Source organism: Balaenoptera borealis, assembly GCF_965194805.1.
Source record: "Balaenoptera borealis genome assembly, chromosome: 13".
Taxonomy (NCBI): domain Eukaryota; kingdom Metazoa; phylum Chordata; class Mammalia; order Artiodactyla; family Balaenopteridae; genus Balaenoptera; species Balaenoptera borealis.
In genome coordinates this window covers 8,242,601-8,265,193 of record NC_138870.1, presented here as the reverse complement: position 1 = coordinate 8,265,193, position 22,593 = coordinate 8,242,601, and the positions used below count along the sequence as shown (strand labels likewise).

General features: G+C 38.5%; 1 protein-coding gene across 5 annotated transcripts in view; it reads right to left on the bottom strand.

The window, feature by feature from the left end:
* The window catches only part of RIMKLB (ribosomal modification protein rimK like family member B), a 51,854-nt gene that overhangs the window by 11,668 nt on the left and 17,593 nt on the right, over positions 1–22,593 (bottom strand). For all 5 annotated transcript variants that reach the window (XM_082349234.1, XM_082349236.1, XM_082349235.1 and 2 more), the window contains 3 exons: positions 18,940–19,173; positions 2,944–3,174; positions 842–928 (listed from right to left, as the gene is read on the bottom strand). In XM_082349234.1, the coding sequence (XP_082205360.1) occupies positions 842–928; positions 2,944–3,174; positions 18,940–19,114 (493 nt within the window). In that variant the 5' untranslated portion in view covers positions 19,115–19,173. The remainder of the gene's footprint in view (positions 1–841; positions 929–2,943; positions 3,175–18,939; positions 19,174–22,593) is intronic.

Sequence of the window (22,593 nt, the reverse complement as noted above, 5' to 3'; positions counted from 1 at the left end):
GTGTTTGGGTCATCTCCCCCCATCCAAGGGGAGAAATCTAGATGAGATTTAAGAATTAGTGCTTTGGGCTTCCCTGGTGGCGCAGTGGTTGAGAATCTGCCTGCCAATGCAGGGGACACGGGTTCGAGCCCTGGTCTGGGAAGATCCCACATGCCGCGGAGCAACTAGGCCCGTGAGCCACAAATACTGAGCCTGCGCGTCTGGAGCCTGTGCTCCGCAACAAGAGAGGCCGCGACAGTGAGAGGTCCGCGCACCGCGATGAAGAGTGGCCCCCACTCGCCGCAACTAGAGAAAGCCCTCGCACAGAAACAGACCCAACACACCCAAAAATAAATAAATTAATTAATTAAAAAAAAAAAAAAAGAATTAGTGCTTTAAGAATGTGGATCTCATAGTTGAAACCTCGGAAGACGTGTTTTCAGCACAGGGTGTTAAAGTGAACAGAAGGATTCAACCCCTTTTCAAGGAGGGTGTCTCCATGTGGGCAGAACTAGAGAATAAATGGGTCTTGAATAAAAAAAAAAAAAAAAAAAAAAAAAATCTCTAGGATAACCACTAAACAAACAGAAATGTGAGTTGTTGTTCCAGCCTAGCGGAACTCACAAAAGCCTTCTGTAAGTCTGAGGTACCATGCACCTAGCAATTTCCCTACAGTAATTCTTCAGAAGCTCTGTTTCAAAACCTATAAACTTCAATTGACAAGACTACTGTCTAGTCAATAACCATGAGCAAATACAAGGTAGATCTAATTTAAGCTTTAAAAAATCTGTTTTGTACAACCACTTATTAATTTTCAAGAGTAATTTCAATATTATGTGTGGTAGCAACAACTCATACACACCTCTATGACCCCGTGTGTTCTTCACTACCATTGGGAACTCCAGTACTTCTGCTTCATCAATCATTTTAGCAAAATTTTCATGACCACCTGGTTTGAGAAAAAAAGAAATTTAAGAACAGCAACAGAGGTGTTTTGTGATAAATTTTATGTATACTAAAGTCAGCAAGACAAGGGAGGTATAAGGTAAGAACCTGATGGCTAAATTTTGTCTTCAGTTAAACAACCACTCCTTTTAAAATGGATAAAAACGATCTTAAACTATAAATATTCTAATATACAACTCAAAGAAATTAAAACAAAGTTTCCTGATTCTATAACATTTTTCATATTTTTAGCCCTTATTTCTCTACCACGCAAACAATAGAAGCCAAGATCTACTTTAGTATATAGAATTCTATTTGGATTAAGAAACAGAAGAGTGAGGCAGTTGGGTAGACTTATCCAAAGTTGAAAAGATGCTGCATGCGCAGGCATGGTTCTCTCTCTCGTCAAATACACAAAGTAGTATTTCTTATCTCTATTATAAATCAGAGTTCTTTCTACACTGAGCTATTCAGTACCCATGGGTTATGTCTTGTTCTTTCTGTTTATCTTCCTAGGAACAAATGATACAGAAGCAAAGCTACAGCAAAAATGGATTGTAGTTGTAAAAAATAAGCATGATGACAGAATAATCAGACCAAAAAAAGGTTCATTAAACAACTGTGATATCATAAATTTGCAGCTTAGAGAAATTAAGATGACCTAGTCTCCAAATTTTAAACCTTAAACATGAGAGCACAGGTAATATTCATTAATTTGGTTAATATACTTTTCTCCTTTCCAGTCTCTTAAAATCAGAATTGTAGAATGATGAAATAATCTATATAATATCTCAAAAGCATCAGGAAGAGAGAACTCTCAAACTGTAACAGGACAGGAATTTCTTTTTAAAGCCTCGTTAACTCTCCAAGCATTCTGCTGGACATTTTAAGAAATATTTTTATGAAAAAGTATACTGATTTATAGCAAGTCTGATTCTTTCCAAACTAGAAAAACTGGAAAGGCAGGAAATATATTAACATAATACTGTTTATAGCAGCGCTACTCCAAGTGTGGTCCAGCAACCCCTGCCTGTTTGTGACTTCTTTGCTATTGATATGTGTCCAAATAAATACAAAAAGAGTAAGCACAAGAAAGCAATTTGGCATTGCTCTGCTATTTTTATGGTACTTTATGTGTACTTATCCACAGCAAATGGGTCTTAAAAAAAAAAAAAAATAGTCCTCTACCACAGATAATTTTAGAAGCACTGGTTTAAAGCACACCTAATGGGCTTCCCTGGTGGTGCAGTGGTTGAGAATCTGCCTGACAATGCAGGAGACACGGGTTTGAGCCCTGGTCTGGGAAGATCCCACATGCCGCGGAGCAAATGGGCCCGTGAGCCACAATTACTGAGCCTGTGCGTCTGGAGCCTGTGCTCTGCAACGTGAGAGGCCCCGATAGTGAGAGGCCCGCGCACCGCGATGAAGAGTGGCCCCCGCTTGCCACAACTAGAGAAAGCCCTTACACAGAAACGAAGATCCAACACAGCCATAAATAAATAAATAAAGCACACCTAGTATAGTGTAATTTTCTTTAAAAATATGAAAATATTTATGAACCATTATCATGAAAATGGTAATGAAGATAATCATAAATTATAGAGATGACAGATTCTTTTACCTCAGGGGTTGCCAAACTAAGGACTGATTTGGCATACAGCCCTTTTTTGTAATTAAGTTTTACTAGAAAACAGCCAGACTCATTGTTTAAGCTTTGTCTACAGCACGTTTCACAGTACAACAGCTTTACTGAGGGTCACAAAAGAGAACTTATAGACTGGAAAGCCCAAAATATTTACTATTTGGCCCATTACAGAAAGTTTGGTCAGTCCATTCTACCCATAACATACACAGATTCATAATTCTCCTGCCCAGTTTGTTAAAACCGAAAATCGCTTCTAAGAGTTCTTCCTTGTTCACAAATTTCCTTATATCACATAACCCTATTAGTTTAGTAGGGCTTTCAAAACTTATTGGTGCTCTGAAATTTAGGCTATAAATTCTTATTAGTTAGCTCACCATAAGAGAAAGTATCTGGCAGAGGAACACCATGACCTGCCAACTCTTGAAAAGTCCAGAACTTATTAACACAGTTCAGGATGGCTTGAGGTCGGTTCATCAACCTGCATCCCATCTTCTCTAGATGACGCAAAACAGTGATGTCACTATCACTTTGCACCCAAGGGGTTGGTACTCTCACTACCACCACCTGAGGGTAGGCAGTAATTAGTTCTCCATTGATACGAAGACCTGAAATATACAGGAATGAAACCATAACCATTAAAGGGGAACATACAATACAATAGAGAAATAGATATATACCAAAGCTTAGGTCTCAAAACTAAATGTACTATTTTGCTAACATTTCACTGGGACAGAGAGACATTCCTCCTTAAATCATTTTCTTTTGTAAGAACAAAGAAGATGTAATGAGAAGAACGTATGCCTGGGTAAATAAATTACAGTACATGTCAATGCAATGAAGTATTACATATCCATTAAAAAGAATGTCATAAATCTCTATGTTCAAAGATGGAAAGAATGTCCAGATGCATAAGGTTAAGTTTTTTAAAGAGTAAATAACTTTTGTGTTTACATATGTACAGAAAATATATAAAAATGGCTTTCTCTGAGTATGTGTGGGTGGCAAGGCAGGAAGAGAAAGGCAGAATGAGGAACTTTAAAACATTTTGCTCCATGCAATTCTCTATCTTTTTTAAGTGAGGATATATGCTTTTAGTACAAAAAGAGAATTTTTTTTAAATAAATTTATCTATTTATTTATTTATGGCTGCGTTGGGTCTTCGTTGCTGGGCGTGGGCTTTCTCTCGTTGTGGCGAGCGGGGGCCACTCTTCGTTGCGGTTCACGGGCCTCTCATTGCGGTGGCTTCTCTTGTTGCGGAGCACGGGCCCTCGGCTCGCGGGCTTCAGTAGCTGTGGCTCGAAGGCTCTAGAGCACAGGCTCAGTAGCTGTGGCGCATGGGCTTAGTTGCTCCGCGGCATGTGGGATCTTCCCAGACCAGGGCTTGAACCCGTGTCTCCTGCATTGGCAGGCGGATTCTTAACCACTGGGCCACCAGGGAAGCCCCAAAAAGAGAATTTTTAAAAGAGCAGTTTCTTGAGTTTTATCCAATACCATTCTATTTTTAAAGAGGTCCCAAATAATAAAGGAACAAGGTACTTGTTGCTCCTTACAACCTACTTCCATTAAAAAACCACATATAGGGGCTTCCCTGGTGGCGCAGTGGTTGAGAATCTGCCTGCCAATGCAGGGGACACAGGTTCGAGCCCTGGTCTGGGAAGATCCCACATGCCGCGGAGCGGCTGGGCCCGTGAGCCACAATTACTGAGCCCGCGCGTCTGCAGCCTGTGCTCCACAACAGGAGAGCCTGCGATAGTGAGAGGCCCGCGCACCGTGATGAAGAGTGGCCCCCACTTGCCACAACTACAGAAAGCCCTCGCACAGAAACAAAGACCCAACACAGCCATAAATAAATAAATAAATAAACAAACAAACAAAAAACTACATATACTTATTTAAAACATTCAAATACAAAAATATAACCCATTTACCTCCCATCCAACATCCTACATACTTAGTGTTAACAGTATGTATTAACTAATAGTTAATAGTTAACTAATAGTATGTTAATAGTATTTTCCCATTATCTAATTATAGAAAAATATATAGATAATTTTTAGACAAATGCGATACTTTGTTTACATCATTTTGTCACTTTCTCTCATCACTTAAAATTATACCAGACATCTAAGTCAGTGCACATATAACTGTATTGGGCTCAATAGAATTATACTTAAAGATACACCATATGATCAATCGCTTACTCATGGACATTCATTCATTGAATAAACATTAAGTAATTACTATGTGTCAGATTCTTTTCTAAAAGTTGGGAATAGATTGGTAAATAAGGCAGATAAGGTCCTTGACTAGTCACTGTACTATATATACATTTACATACCCAGGACTTTTATAGTGAGTGAGTGAGTGTGTGTGTGTGTGTGTACACCGTATTCTTTATACATTCATCTGTCAATGGACACTTAGTTTGCTTCCACGTTGTAACTATTATAAATAAAGCTGCTATGAACATAGGGGTGCAGATAAATCCTCAAGATAGTGATTTCATTTCCTTGAGGTAATATACAGAAGCAGAATTGCTGGATCCACAATTCTGAGCCAAAAGAGATTTTATCTGTTCTGATTAAGGGAACTGAGGTTACGTGCTTGATATTACCTGTGAATACTTCACACCATCCCCATCTTTTACTCCCTCCCTGTATGGCAGGGCCTAGAAGCACTTCCTACTCTCCCTTGCCAGCAGGATTCCATTTTGAGAATCCACCAATGAGAGACAATTACACAAAATTTTAAAAGTCAAAGAGAAGTAGAAGTCATTATTCTTCAGGGGCAGCTACAGGTAGCACTGTGGTCATCAGCAGATGTGAGGTTTTTTGCCAAAGGCTTCAGGCATTCTCCTTGCAGTCATTCACTGACCATGCTGTTACAGGCATCTTGAGATCAGCAGCAGCAGATTTCTGCAATCCTACATTTTCCCATTTCCTGGGCTTTTGTGCTGACTTGCCTCAACAGGAAGATCTAAACAGCATTTCACTTGAAATCAGAAAAAAGCCTAGTGACCAAATTGGGAGTTAAAAGGGGACATGGAGAATGGGAAAGGTGAAAAGGGAACCCAGTTTACGGCAAAAGATGCTGCCTCTGGATGTAGATATGAAAGATTCTGGTGATAACATCAAAGTAGAACTATTCTGTTATAGTTGAAGTACGGATGGGAACTATACAGATGTGTATATACAATACACATGTGTATTACAGGTGTGTAAAATAATTCATATCTGGTAGTGTGGAGTGTGTGTGTGCTTACAGAAGGAATCAGCCCAAGACTTAATACCTAAAGAAATGGGGATGTATAGGCTGAAAAAAGAAAAAGAAAAAATGGAAATTCCTATGACTGGATTTGATGAATCTCAGTTAAGGGACACGAGAAGGAAGCAAAAACCTGGGGAAAAATGAGTCAAAAAAACAGGAAAATCTAGTTTTAAGTAGTAATATGAAAAATAAGAAAGTCAGTGTTACCTGGAGAGAACAATCAAATTCATTAAATGAAACAGAGGTAAAACAAAGATTGAGTTTGGGAAAACTTGAGTGATCAGGAAAAGAGACACTGTCAACTGTCAAGAGAAAATTCATCCATTATGACATTATCTTCTCATTTCCCTAAAATGGAGACACTTTTTGCTCCTTTTAAGAAAGGGGATAGAGAAGGCAATGTGTTCCACTCTCGGTCTGCTACCAACGGATATTGGGAATATGGGAGTACTTTATCCAAAGCACAGTCAGATCTGCATAGTATACTATATGGGCATTATTGAGGATGGAAAGAAATTCAATGCCTCCTGTAACAGAAACAGACACTTTATTATCCTAGACAAGCAGAAGGTGATCCGAGGCTGCCCAGAAAGAAGGGCAGGTACTGATGAATGTGAGCCAAAAAAAAGGCAAAGTATTACTGATCTCTTGAGTACTCTCAGTAAATACCACTCATCTTTGATGCAGAGCTTATAAAACTGAAATATAGGGAGAATGACTCTTTTCCTTAGATCCCTGTTATTCATTATACACAGGCACAATTCCACTCTACTCATTGTGAAAACAGCTATTCCAATTGAATGTGCTACCAGTCAGCTTTGTTTTCAATTCCACTTCCTCAAGCGTATACTGTCTTTTTTGCTCATCATCTTAAACAGCAACGTATGAAACTATTCATCTAGTTTCGTTTCATACTGGGATAGAAATTTCAATATAAATATTTTGGGTAAGTTTTGAATTAAGTATATGATTAAACATTAAAAGCCAATAAATAATGAGTTAACCTTAGAATAGCAATGGGGTTGGGAACAATTTTTGTTCCTACGTTTTTTAGATAAAAATGTATTATGTATTAAAAGGCTGCTACTGTTGTCAAGGCAGAGTGAGAAGGTGCTGAGGGCTGATTATTCTCCCAAGTTGAAAGATTCCTTTGGGATATTAATAATCTCCTTGCCAGTAATTAAGTGGGAAATCTCTCATGTAGCCTGCTCTACACCTGTGCTTTTTGAAACTAGTTTGGCTACACGATAAGTACTAGGTGTTTTTATCCTCAGGAAGTAAGGATAGGCTTATCTGCTGACTGGCATTTCTTTTTCTTCCATCCTTTAGTATTCCAGAGGATTTACCAGAGCCTCTGGAATCATTTTAAAGCTAACAAATTTTAAGAATTTAAACTGGAAGTTTCCAGTGAAGGAGCTATTTGTACACAATTAAAAAGCTACACAGTCTCTGTGCCAAAAATCAAGGACGCACTCAAAGATTAAGACAGATGAGTTACTAGAACACGGGAGACAGCCTGAAAGAGCTTTCATTTAGCCAAATTTCAAAGAAGAAAAAAAAAACTACTAACAATGCAAAAAAAGCTCATTAATCTATAATGATAATGGAGAAGGGAGGCTCATTTGCTATCACTTGAGGAGCTATTACATAAATCTGTATTCTAAAAGCTGGTAGGGACTTCCCTGGTGGTGCAATGGTTAAGAATCCGCCTGCCAATGCAGGGGACGCGGGTTTGAACCCTGGTCGGGAAACTAAGATCCACATGTCACAGGGCAACTAAGCCTGCGTGCCACAACTACTGAGCCCATGTGCCACAACTACTGAAGCCTGCGCACCTAGAGCCCGTGCTCTGCAACAAGAAAAGCTACCACAATAAGAAGCCCACGCTCTCCGCAACTAGAGAAAGCCCACACGCAGCAACAAAGACCCAACGCAGCCAAAAATAAATAAATTTATTAAAAAATAAATAAATAAAAACTGGTAAATAATGAGGAAAAATTACATTTATGCCCCCATTTCAGAAGGAGCTATTTATCACCAGTAGGAAAAGGTCTTCTTTAGAGAAGAATGCCAATTAATATAGAAGGAATAGCAAAATTAGAAAAATCACCATTTTGCAAATCCCAATGAAATATCAAAATATCATTATAAGGAAAGGTGGATGGGATATCTGTATAGTGCCAAAATATCAAAGAATTGCTAGGCAAAAGATAAAAACAGATTTTTCTAACAGACCATGCAGACACTACCTGTCCCAGTGATCAAACTTATCCTCGACAGTGGCACAGACTATCATTTTGGGCCTTCTGGAAGGACGCACTATTAAGTATCCATGGTCAACTAAGAGGTAACTGTGTGCACAAAACACATGAACTCTATCTAATCATGCCAACTCACAGGAAGCTTCAGGAGGCAGACATCACAAGAAAACTATCACACAAATCCAGGATATGAGACATTGTTCTGATCACATCAAAAAGTTGATGTCACTTTAGAAATAAAGATGGGAAGAATGTCTAGAGTTAGAAAGACTAAGTAGACATTACATCCAAATACAATGCATGAACCTTATAGAGCCTGATTTGAAAATAATAACTGAAAAAGGTGTTTTGGAATCAACTGCGACAATCTGATTCTAGAGTATATATGAGATGATATTAAAGAGTTTACTTTTCTTAGGCGTGCTAATTGTGTTGGCTGACAGGGAACAATATCCTTATTTTTTGGCCTCAGATACTGAAATATTTAGGGGTGAACATTAAGATAGCTACTTGTATTCAAAAGATAATGACTCTCTCAAAAAGCTGTGTGTAATGTACATAATGTTTATACATACTAGGAGAAAGAGATATTAAAGAACTATGACGGGGTTACTACTGAACACTCAATCTAGGTAGCAAGAATATACCTGTTCATAATTCTAGTCTTTCAACTTTTCTCTTCATTTAAAATTCTTAATGAAAACCTGATTTGGAGGGGAGAACCCAAGACGTATCAAATTCTTAAGTATTCTCTAAAGAGAAGTGATGCTTGTCATTCCAGTTTCAAAATCTCTGGGTTTTGCTGCTCAGCTTTTCACTTTTTTTAAAAAAAATGCTTTCTCATCCTTTCTCTCACCAAAAGCCCATTTACTATTCTGCCAGTGACCCATCTCCCTTGCCATTTATGTTTCAAGTGCTACTACTGCAGTAAAAACTTTATATTAGTTCATCTTGGAAGGGGGAGGAGGGAAGACTAACTGAAAGCTAAAGTAACTTGCTAAAGGCAGTCAAAACCAAATTTAGGACAAGAAATCTAACCTGTTCTTTCTCAGGCTGTGAGTTCTACTTAGAAATAGCAAGGAGTCAGGGTAAGAGATTTATAACTTCTGAGCTCCCTACTTCCAGCTAAATTCACATAACAAACTTTAGTTGTTTAGGTCAATAATCCAGAATGCTAATCCATTACTTAACTGACAAAGCTATTAAATTCACCACCACATGTAAAATAAAAAGAGCTATATTAACAAAAAAGATGAGATAATTCTGAACGTTCTAAAATACTCAACTCACTATAAATCTATTTATCAATTAATCTACTTTAGGACATTAAAAAAAGATTGCCACAAGAGAGCTTAGGTCACACAGAACTGGTGCCTACTATAAATGCAAAACTGTCTTCACATGAGAATTGTCCTCCTAAACATTTTTTTTAAAAAATCACTGGCTTGGGGCTTCCCTGGTGGCGCAGTGGTTGAGAATCTGCCTGCCAATGCAGGGGACACGGGTTCGAGCCCTGGTCTGGGAAGATCCCACATGCCATGGAGCAACTGGGCCCGTGAGCCACAATTACTGAGCCTGCGTGTCTGGAGCCTGTGCTCCGCAACAAGAGAGGCCATGATGGTGAGAGGCCCGCGCACCACGATGAAGAGTGGTCCCCACTTGCCGCAACTAGAGAAAGCCCTCGCACACAAACGAAGACTCAACACAGTCATAAATAAATAAATAAATAAAAGAACGTGAATTTCTTTAAAAAAAAAAAAAAAAAAAATCACTGGCTTGGGACTTCCCTGGTGGTCCAGTGGTAAAGAATCCGCCTTCCAATGCACGGGACGCGGGTTCGATCCGTGGTCGGGAAACTAAGATCCTACATGCCGCGCGGCAACTACGCCTGCACGCCCCAACTATTGAGCTCTCGCATCTCAACAAGAAAGCCCAAGTGCCGCAAACTACAGAGCCCATGCGCTCCGGAGTCCACACGTCACAACTAGAGAGAAGCCCGCGCACTGCGAACAAGAGCCTGCGTGCCATAAGGCAAGATCCCGCATGCCTCAAAGAAGATCCCATGTGCTGCAACTAAGACCCGACGCAGGCGGGGTGGGGATAAATAAATGAATATTTAAAAAATTATCACCTTAAAAAAATCACTGGCTAGTTTCCCCCACCAGGTCCCAAAAATGTAGGATGAAAAGTAATTACCCAAATTTTGAGAATAGGACAACTGATAATGGAAATTTACAGTACCAAGGGTCAGATAATTCTCAAAAGAGTTATATAAAACACTAAAAAGTCTTTATTAAGGCTGGGTTAGAACTCATACATCTAAATTATCAAATATCAAAAACAAGAATAAAAGAATCCATTCTTTTGAGAATATACATGCCTTCTCTATCTGCTTACCTGCTTCCTACGAAGATATATTTTATGTTTCCTATCAAACTACCCCTGTTTAACATCCTCAGCAATCCTTTTCCTGTCCAATTTGCTTCCAAGCCTTATCTCACTATTAATCCCAGGTAGCAAGAAAATTCTTCCCTTCAATGGTATGCTCTTTGGGGAATGATAAGGAACCAATAAAATTCCTTTCCCAGGTCCATCAGTGGTACTGAAAGAAACAAAAGGAAGTCTACTATAACAGTGTGTCTCATTATCACTGAGCACTGCCGCTTTGCAGCTGACCATCATGTGTTTGAAAAAAAGAGAGAGAAAAGGAGAAAGAGATGAGGAAAATCAGATTATGACTGTCTGTTTTAAAAACATCTTTTATTGAAGGTAATGACTGGCTAGCTTCTGCTCTAAGTACCTTTAAAAAATGCAGAACCTGGGGGTCAAGACAACTGACCCTACCCCAAAAAGCAGGTAGGACATATCAAATGTAGAAAAATGTGATGCCACTAGCTAAATAATTCTAATTAATCTTACTTTTATAAATGCTGGCATTCAAGCTCTGCATGTTTGAGTACATTCTCTTTACCTTTTCTATAGATAGAAAAAAATGGCTCAGGAGAAAATATTTCATGAAAGTGATAAAAAGATAAAATACCCTTAAAGGACTCATCCACTTATCCACTCATTCTTTTATTCATTCAAAAACATTGAGCATCTATTTTAAGATACTCTGAGCCTTGGGATAAAGTCCTAGCCCCACTTAAACAGTTTTGAGGAGGATGATGGCGGAAAGTGCATGTTAAGTATTTGATAAAGATTGGCACATAGTAAGTAGTTAATAATTGTTAGTGGCTATCAATTACTCTTAGTTTACAATGGTGGGTTGGGGTAGGCTGACGGCACATATGGTAGCTGTTGATTCTTCATCTCCTTTTTTTTCTCAACTCCCAAGCAAACTTGATTTATTTGATATCTGATGCATAAGGTCTCAGTATTAGAAGCAAGAAGATATATTTCTATTTTGCTAACTTAACATGAAAACTATGAATTTTTTTCTTACTATTATCCAAATATGAAATGTTATATCTAACCAAAATTACATTTTCTTCCCCCATAAGATAGCAATCTATACTGAAATAGTTTAATAGAAAACTATATAGAAGAAAAGTGGGGAAATGTATCATTTAGGTCGCTATTAATGAAACCAGCCATAAAAATTTACTGCAGTCTCCCAGCAACAGACTAATGTAAAAAAGGGGAGAGTGTAAGCAAAGTATCTTTGTGATATCCTTTAAATGTCAAGTCCCTGTCCACTTTGAATAAGAGTAAACTTTTTAACAGTGGCTCCAGGTTAAAGACAAATATTTATATCAGTCTGCTCTAACCTCCTTTTGGCAATCGAGAGCAGGTGACCTAACTACATGATATCTAGAAATTTCTCTACTTATCAAGGAGAGAATTTACCAGCAGACTTAATTTAGCAGTATCAAGACAACCAGTCTGACCAACTGCAAAACAGTTTAGTTTAAAAACTAAATCAGCCAAGATAGCTAGATCTAACTAGTTCTAAGGCAGAAGCTCTTTTCATTGTATCACATGAATTCCCTCCAAAGCCCTAGCAGCATGACAGCTGGAAGACTCCTTTCAACAAGAATATACTCTAATGGTTAGGTTAGACCTATAATCCTAAATACTGGAAAGCCCCTGAATTTTGTTATTTGCCTTGAAGGAAGAATTTAGAGATTTGAGCTTCTCATCATTCCTTTGCTTTAAGTTCTCCAATGCCTTCAGAAGGCCATTCAGTCTGTTTCCAAATCCCTCATACTCTAAAAAGTTTCCTGTGGCAGTACCTAACAGATTCCAAGGCTTTATCTTCAAAAAGACCATGATTCCAAGTGAATAAAAGTAATTACTTAATAACCAGTTTCACCACTGTGTACCATGGGTTATGAGATCCCCACTCTGAAATAAGAAAGGTAGTATTAATTGATTTCTGCCCTATCTATGCCAAGTAACCAAGTCTCTGAGCGTCTATTTCTGGCAATATGTTCTCTGGAATTAATTTCTGTAATGGGGAAGGTTATTTGATTTGTAAGCAATTAAAATATCTCTAGTTAACCTGAGCAAGAAACAACCTATAATCTCATCAAAGTGCCATACCAAAAATGATTAAATTCCGAACTTTCTCCTTCTATCCTTGAGTCAAAAATGTTCATCACTTCCAACGTTCTCTCCATTTATTTTAATTTTATTAAGAAAACTCCTAAACAGAAAATTAAAATACTATAATGAATCCAATGTACCATCACCTACTTTCAATTATCAATACATGGCCAACCTTGTTAGAGTCAGAGTAGTCTAGCTCATCCCTGTCCTCTTGAACCTTTTCTTTTCCCTAAAGGTAACCATACTTGGAAAATTATGATTTATCCTTCTATTAACTATTTTTTAAACCAGCAAAAGTTACAGTCACATACCCATCCTCCCCTTAGAAAATAGTATATGCCCTTTTTCCTAACAATAATTTCACTTAACATTGTTGTATTTTATGAAGTAGGTTTTCAGCATGTATCTCAAAATAAGGACTCTTGGGCACATACATTTTCTTAACTGGGACACAAGAAGCACTAATCAAAAAATAAGAAAAAATAAACCATACTTAATTAAATTTAAAAACTTTCACTGACCAGAAGATGCCATTAACAGAGTGAAAAAGGCAAGCCACAGAGTGAGAGAAGATATTCACAGTACATGTATCCAGTAAGAGACTTTTCCCCAGAATATAATACAAGACTACAAAACAAAAAGAAAATGAGACACACACCAATTAAAAATGAGTACAGAGAGGATTCCGGGAAGATGGAGGAGTAGGGAGCATCAGGACTCTGTCTCGCCACCTAAACAACAAATGCATTGTCAGTCTGCTGAAGGATAATGAAGGAAAATACTGGCATGGTAAGTGCAGTTAATTTTCGTCAATTTCAGCTCTAGAAAAGTAGCAACTACCCATCCCCCATTCTTTAGCAATACTGCACTTGGTTCTGGAGCAGCTGACATGTCTTACAGGAGTCAGGGTGGTCTACAAGGACACTGCCCTCCAAATATCCGGCATCTCTGCTCTGATGGCTGGATGCAGCTTCTGATCAGAGGTGCAGACAAAGAGGCCAGTAGCCATTTTTGTTGCATCACTCCTCCCACTTTTACAAGCCCCTCCCCTTCCAGCTGAAGTCACTTCCAGGGGACTTTATTTCTTCAAATATCCTCTTTGCCCCTTTCTCCCTTGTCATTTTTCCCCTCTCAGAAGCCATACACTAAACACTAGGACATTTAACTGCACATATGGGGAAAATTTAAAAAGTGACTGCAAGTGCCTAGGGAAAGGTTCAGAAAAGACCTTAAAAGACATTAAGATTGCACCTTAGGCTGATCTGAAGTACAGAGACAGCCTATGACAATCAAAACAACAAAAACAGTAAACAAAAAACAGCAAACCCTGGGGAAGGGGGAGACTGATTTCCATAGTTTCCACATTAGATTCAAATGTGCAGAATTCAACAAAAACCCACAAGGCATACAGAAAACCAAGAAAGTATGGCCACTAAAAGGAATGAAATAAATCAACAGATACCATTCCTGCAGTCCTAATTAATGGCAGAGAGATTAGACAAAGACATTAAAAGAAACTACCTTAAAGATGCTCAGAGAACTAAAGAAAGATGTGAAGAAAGTCAAAGAAACAATGTGTGAACAAAATGTTAATACCAGTAGACAGAAAACGTAAAAAAGAAACCAATAAGTAATTCTGGAGCTGAAAGGTACAATAACAGAAATGAGAATTCACTTAGAGGGATTCAAAGCAGATTTGAGCAGACAGAAGAATCAGTGAACTTACACATTGTGGGAGTCCCAGGAAGACCGGGCGGGGAGGCGGGGTGGGGGGGGGGGAGTTGTGCAGAGATAATATTTGATGAAATCGTGGCTGAAAACTTCCCAAATTTGATGAAAGACATGAATATAAACATCTAAGAAGCTCAACAGTCTCCACCTTATGAACTCAAACAGACACATGTTGATACACTATACTTAAACTTTCAAAACCCAGGACAAAGAGAGAATTTTGAAAAAAGCAAGACAGAAGCAAATCATCACATTCTATGGATCTCAATAAAATTATCAGCAGATTTCTCATCAGAAACTTTGGAGGCCAGAAGACAGGGGGCTACTACATTCAAAGTGCTAAAAGAAAAACTGCCAACCAAAACTCCTACATCCAGCAAAACTCTAATTCAAAAAAGAGGGAGAAACTACCACTGGCATTTTTCACAGAACTAGAACAAAAAATTTCACAATTTGTATAGAAACACAAAAGACCCCGAATAGCCAAAGCAATCTTTTTTTTTTTTAATTTTTTTTTATTTTTGGCTGTGTTGGGTCTTCGTTTCTGTGCAAGGGCTTTCTCTAGTTGCGGCGAGCGGGGGCCACTCTTCATTGCGATGCGGGGGCCTCTCACTGTCGCGGCCTCTCTTGTTGCGGAGCACAGGCTCCAGACGCGCAGGCTCAGTAGTTGTGGCACACAGGCCTAGCTGCTCCGTGGCACGTGGGATCCTCCCAGACCAGAGCCCGAACCCGCGTCCGCTGCATTGGCAGGCGGACGCCCAACCACTGCGCCACCAGGGAAGCCCCCAAAGCAATCTTGAGAAAGAAAAACGGAGCTGGAGGAATCAGGCTCCCGGACTTCAGACTATATTACAAAGCTACAGTAATCAAGACAGTATGGTACTGGCACAAAAACAGAAATATAGATCAATGGAACAGGATAGAAAACCCAGAGATAAACCCACGCACATATGGTCACCTTATCTTTGAGAAAGGAGGCAAGAATATACAGTGGAGAAAAGACAGCCTCTTCAATAAGTGGTGCTGGGAAAACTGGACAGCTACATGTAAAAGAATGAATTTAGAACACTCCCTGACACCATACACAAAAATAAACTCAAAATGGATTAAAGACCTAAATGTAAGGCCGGACACTACCAAACTCTTAGAGGAAAACATAGGCAGAACACTCTATGACATACATCACAGCAAGATCCTTTTTGACCCAACTCCTAGAGAAATGGAAATAAAAACAAAAATAAACAAATGGGACCTAATGAAACTTAAAAGCTTTTGCACAGCAAAGGAAACCATAAACAAGACCAAAAGACAACACTCAGAACGGGAGAAAATATTTGCAAATGAAGCAAATGACAAAGGATTAATCTCCAAAATTTACAAGCAGCTCATGCAGCTCAATATCAGAAAACCAAACAACCCAATCCAAAAATGGGCAGAAGACCTAAACAGACATTTCTCCAAAGAAGATATACAGATTGCCAACAAGCACATGAAAGAATGTTCAACATCATTAATCATTACAGAAATGCAAATCAAAACTACAATGAGGTATCATCAGACACCGGTCAGAATGGCCATCATCAAAAAATCTACAAACAATAAATGCTGGAGAGGGTGTGGAGAAAAGGGAACCATCTTGCACTGTTGGTGGGACTGTAAATTGATACAGCCACTATGGAGAACAGTATGGAGGTTCCTTAAAAAACTAAAAATAGAACTACCATACAACCCAGCAATCCCACTACTGGCCATACCCTGAGAAAACCAGGCCATATCCTGAGAAAACCATAATTCAAAAAGAGACATGTACCAAAATGTTCACTGCAGCTCTATTTACAATAGCCAGGACATGGAAGCAACCTAAGTGTCCATCAACAGATGAATGGATAAAGAAGATGTGGCACATATATACAATGGAATATTACTCAGCCATAAAAGAAACGAAACTGAGTTATTTGTAGTGAGGTGGATGGACCTAGAGTCTGTCATACAGAGTGAAGTAAGTCAGAAAGAGAAAAACAAATACTGTATGCTAACACATATATATGGAATCTAAGAAAAAAAAAAAGGTCATGAAGAACCTAGGGGCAAGACGGGAATAAAGACACAGACCTACTAGAGAATGGACTTGAGGATATGGGGAGGGGGAAGGGTAAGCTGGGACAAAGTGAGAGAGTGGCATGGACATATATACACTACCAAACATAAAATAGATAGCTAGTGGGAAGCACCCGCATAGCACAGGGAGATCAGCTCGGTGCTTTGTGACCACCTAGAGGGGTGGGATAGGGAAGGTGGGAGGGAGGGAGACGCAAGAGGGAAAAGATATGGGAACATATGTATATGTATAACTGATTCACTTTGTTATAAAGCAGAAACTAACACACCATTGTAAAGCAATTATACTCCAATAAAGAGGTTAAAAAAAAGAAAAAAGAGGGAGAATTTAAGACATTCACAGAAAAGCAAAAGTTGAGGGAGTTCGTGAATCTGTAAGGTGAAATGAAAGGACATCTGCCAGTAACTCAAAGTTGTATGCAAAAAATAAATATCTCAATAAAGGTAAATAAATGGGCAATTAGAAACACTAACATTACTGTAACAATAGTTTGTAACTGTACTTCAGAATTTAGAGACTAATATAATTCAAGAAAAAATAAACAATCATTAGTATAAAAGCTAGTATTGCTATAACTTTCGTTTGTAACTCCAACTCTTGTTTTCTATATAACTTAAGAGACTGGTGCATTTAAAAGGATTATCAGTTTATGTTTTGGGCCACAAAATGAATAAAGGTGTAATTTTGTGACATCAACAAATGAAAGGGGTGGAGACAGAGTGGTAAAGGAGCAGAGTGTTTACATGGTACTGAAGTCCAGCTGGTGTAAATTCAAATTAGAGTAGTATAACATAAGGATGTTAAATGTAATCCCCATGGTAAACGCAAAAAGTAAATGAAATATACACAAAAGGAAGTAAAAGGAATGTAAAGATTTCTACAAAAATGTCAACTAAACACAAAAGAAGACACTAATACAGGAGACATCAATAAAATCGGCAAAACTTTATCTAGATGGACTAAGAAAAAGAGGGAAGACTCAAGTTACTAAACTCAGAAATGAAAGGGGGAACATTACTACCGATTCTACAGAAATAAAAAATATTATAGGAGAATGCAGCAGTCCTCTCATCCACAGTTACCGCAGTTAACTGTGGTACAGAAATATTAAGGTGTACTGAAATATATGAGCAAAGACAAAGAAACAGCAATGAGCATAAATGACATTGAGCTTTCATAGTGAACATACTGATCCAAGGCAAACAATACAGACTAATAAGAGACAAGGTTGGACAAATGGTCTATCTGCAACATTTACAGCAGAGTTAACAATATGTGAGAAGAGGGATTTTATTCTAATTTCTCCACTTAATTCTTCAAGAGTCTGTTTCCTCACCTGTAAAATGATATTACCTTCCTTACAAGATGGTATGAGATTTAAATAATTCAAAATATGCGAAATGTAAAAAAAAAAAACCTAGAAATTCCTGGATTTATGGGACATGCATCAATGAAAAGTCTTTAAAATAAGATTAGATTTAATGTTATAGGGAAGTAGAGAGTTTCTGAAGGTTTTATCATGTTAAGATGATAAAAGTAGTGTTTAATGAATGAGAAAGGGCTAGAAAGGAAAGACTTTTGAAAAAGACATAAAGGGCTGTTGTGGCATTAAAATTTGGGGCCCTAAGATCCTGACCCAGGACAGTAAGAAGAAGAAGTCAGAATAGCTGTGGCTTGGGGGAAAAAAAGCAACAAAATATTGTGGCATAAATGGCTCTTAAGGATGAATTAGGTCAAAAGAGACAGAGACAGAAAAACTGAAATAAGCCCATGAGTGAAATTACCTTAAAAGCAGATCTGTACTCTGCATTATTAATTCTCACAATAACCACCTCTCCCTAATAGAAAGGACCAATTTAGCTGTAACAAATCTTTTTACAAAGCTTAAAGATTCCTGCAAGTCAGTCCTAAAGAATTTCTATACATTTTCAAAATATCTTCCCCTAGTAATCTGAAAATAATATGAACTACTGAAAATATTAAAAATACTTATCACCAATTAAGTCAAATCATTTGGACACTTTCATCCAGAGAGAAAAGCTGTATTTAACACCATACATGTAAAGTATCTCATAAAGAAAAAAGAAAATGAGAATTACACATGGATTTTGATCAATTTACTAGAAGGACCCTGATGGGGTACAAATTCCCTTAGAGGCACCTTATAAACAAGGCATTTTAAAAATAGAAAACAATAATGGAAGAAAACTAGTAGGTAATCTTCAATTTCCCTCCCAACTATTTCCTAAATAATACAATAAAGGGTTTAACAAATACCGGTGTTGCCATTTCTTCCATAAAATATACTAGATTTTTAGACTAGATGATACTTAGTAATAATAAGGCTATTAACAAATCCTTTGCCCTAATTATTCCTAAAACATGCAGAGTCACCAAATTCTAAGTAAAAATCCAAAGAAGTTACTTAATTGTAGACTTACCCAGGTTTCCTTGCTCGACTGTTAGCACCACCTCATCCATCACCACAGCCCTAAAGTCCAGTTCCTCCTCACAACATTTGGCCTTTAATGCTCGCAAGATCTCTTTTTGGGGATAGTCTTCCCTGATTCGACGATCTGTCAAAAACCACAACTTGGCAGCCACAGAGCTACACATCTTGCTCTGCCTGTTCTTCCTTTTCTGGGATTACTTCCTCCTGAATAGACTCTTTCTAGCTGGAAAAGAAGATATACATACAAAGTAAATCGAGAAACCTACTCAATTTTTTGCTTTCACACAAATCACGCCATGATTATATACTAGCTATGAAAAACAGGAACTATACCCCGTCTTTTCCGTCACTACAAACTCGAACAAATTATGTATATTCATGTATCTGTAGTTATTGTTCAATTATCTTCCTTTATTTCATATATGTATAGTTTCTTATAAACATTTATAGGTATGTTTAAAAATCAGATGGTAGCACATATTACTAGATGAGCATCAACAATGACGTCATTCACATAGCAACTTTAGTCAAAATAAATAATTTGAGAATGTGGGGAAAAAATTTTAAACAACTGCCAAAGTTATTTAAATAAATGCCAAAGTTCATTCACTAAAATTTGTTTTTCAGTCAGGAGACAGCATGCTCTTACTCACTGTTTTTATTCTATTTTTAAACAGAATTTTTCTTAAACAAACATAGCTTGTTTACTAGAATGTCACCAACAAAAACAGAGAGTGCTGCTTCTCAGAGTTTATATCATGAGCAAGACAACTGAAAATCATTTTCATGAAAAGAAGAAAAAAGTTACAAGTTTTACTAACAAGCATAATAAGTGATTTCTAGTATTATCCCAGATGACATGGCAAACCTAACACAGAAGGACAGGACAAGGGCAAGGAATAGAAGAAGCAACGGCCATACAGATGGACGGCTGCCAGCATCACAGCAGCCGGAACTGGTCCCTTATACACCGTTCACGTGCTTTCCACAGTCTCAGCCAGAAGGGCCTGCTCCACAGATGCACACAGTAAGAGCAGAACATCATGGGACAGAGGCGCTACCACACACATACACATACACACGCACACACACCACCCCCTCCCTCAAGACCTTGACCTGTCCCGCCTACCACACCCACCTACCTGCCTGGGGACCCACAGTCTCAATGGCATCAGGGGATTGGAGCTCAATTTACACACGAGGAACATGGGATGTGGCCTTCCAGGCGAATGGAAAGGGTCTCACTCAGAAGGAAAGCTCCACAAGTCACACCAGAGCATCTAATGTAGAGATGTCCAGTTTCCCTTGAGAGGGGAACTATAAAAATGCCCTTAAAATGTTTACAATGGGTAGGTTTTGAAACAACCTGTCACTGACCTCCAATACTCCGAAGCCACATCTGTGCCTCCCCTGACACTTAGTTCTTGACCATTGTCTGTTCTATGATTGACTTCATTGCATGAAATTGTACTGCATTACCAGGGCAGTTGTGGACCCAGTAGAAATCACGATGGGATGTTATAGCCACTGGCAACTGGGAAGCAGTTATGGCATGTCAGCTTTCAGGAAAATGCCCAGGCCACACCGTAACACAACATGGTGTTTTCAGTGATTCTATAACCAGACAATAAAAACACTCCAGGGCTGCAATCTCACAGTCATGCAGCAACTCCTAAGAGATGATGCCAATGGGCATATCCATCTTGTCTGGCTTCATGGCCACAGCCCTGATAGCCTCATGTAAAGTTTGGGTGTTTCTACACTGGTGTGCAACCAACAACTAACTACAGGCTCATATTAGGCTCCCCATCGCCTTTCATTTTCTTTTTAATGAAAGGGCTCGAAATCCTCATGAACCTAGGGTTCTAAGAAATAAAATGATTCCCCTCTCTGTCTGGAAGACATGAACCAAAGGTAGAGAGCGCATCATTGGCCGCAACTGGACCACATTCTTTCAGGGGGGATGCCCACACCCCCTAATCTGGAACTGGAGGCATGCTCTCGCCCTGCAGAAGAAGTGGTACCATGGGGGCTGTCACCTTGTCCTGAACTGAGGTATCTTCAGTTCGATCACGTAGAATACATTTTCTTTATCACCTTCAAAAGATTTTTGTGTTATGCCCTGGTTTTCCTGTAAAGATTTGTAGAGGTATGCGACACTGTATTCCAACTCAGTCTTCCTGTACAAGTAAATGACATCACCAGTTTCTAAAAGGCAAAGTGTGCTTAACAACCCTCAGCTGACTGGTGTTGGTATCTTCAAGTGACACCTGTCTAGATTTTTTATCTACTATAATTTTAGTCATCTCCAGAGACCAGTTTATTATTGCCAGGGAGTGAAAGGGCACAACCTCTTCTCTGCCCAGTGGTCCACCCCAGTTTCCACGGGAGGATAAGCGGCTGACCATCCTTGGTGCCCAGAGATGCTGCTGTAGTGGCTGTTTGCCTTTTTCAGACAGTTCCATTGGGATTCACATTTAACAATACCCAGGAAACAGGTAAAGACGCCAGCCGCAAAGCAGAGGCTGTGCATCTCCAACAGCCCTCCTGGCCTGAAAGGCCACCAATGCATTCCTATAGGCCAGGCAGAGACCAACAGGTTGGTATCTCCTCCCTGACTATGATTTTAAAACATCTACTTTTCTCTTTTATTTTCCCCATCTGTTAACATCAAGGAAAAAGACAAAACAAAAAAGCTGATAAAAACTCAAAAGCGTAACAGTAAACCTACACAGCCTAGGAGACCAAAGTATGCCAATAAAAGGTCAGTACTGAAGTTCGTATCATATCCACTGTTTTAAAAGACAGGAGGGACTTCCCTGGTGGTCCAGTGGTTGGGACTCTGTGCTTCCACTGCAGGAGGCATGAGTTTGATCCCTGGTCGGGGAACTAAGATCCCACAAGCCACACAGCAATCAATCAATGACAGGAAAGAGTCCCCTGTAAAGTAAAATGGTTCCCCTTTTTTCCCCTGACACTTAAAGTAGTAGGTTTGGCTACCCAATAACATATCTGTAGGAAAAGAGTTTATTCTCCAACAGTGTAAGATCAATAGGGCATTTGCAAACGTCCACATATACACAGGAGTTGATTTTTCCTCTTAGAATAAAAAAAAAAATCAGATCTATTAATTCTCTATTTTTTTATTTCTCCAAAAGTACCAAAGAAAATAATATATAAAATCAGATAATAAATAAATGCTAAACTAGCCTTTTTGAAATAAAGAGAAATCTATAAAATTTAATTTTATATTATAGTTTTCCCGTGAAAACTTCTGGATAAGCACACCAATTTTTATGACTGTCATCTTCAAATACTCCAGGCAAGGCTAATTAAATGAGAATCATAAACAAGGTGATTTCTTGTGAGGCCCCCTTCCCAGTGGTAATTATTCTGGTAAAGAAAAAGCAAAATCACAATCTACCATCTGACGATATTAAGGGCATCTCTTACTACTAGAAAAATTCTTTATTCCAGATAAGATATACCAAATGAACTTAGAATCAAAAGACTGTAAAAGAAAATATGTTGGAGGAGAGAATATATACATACTTAAATATAAAAACTAGAATTTACTCAATTTGGCAATAACTACAGCTGTACTTTCAATGACATCGTTCTGTCCTGGACGTGGATTAGGTTT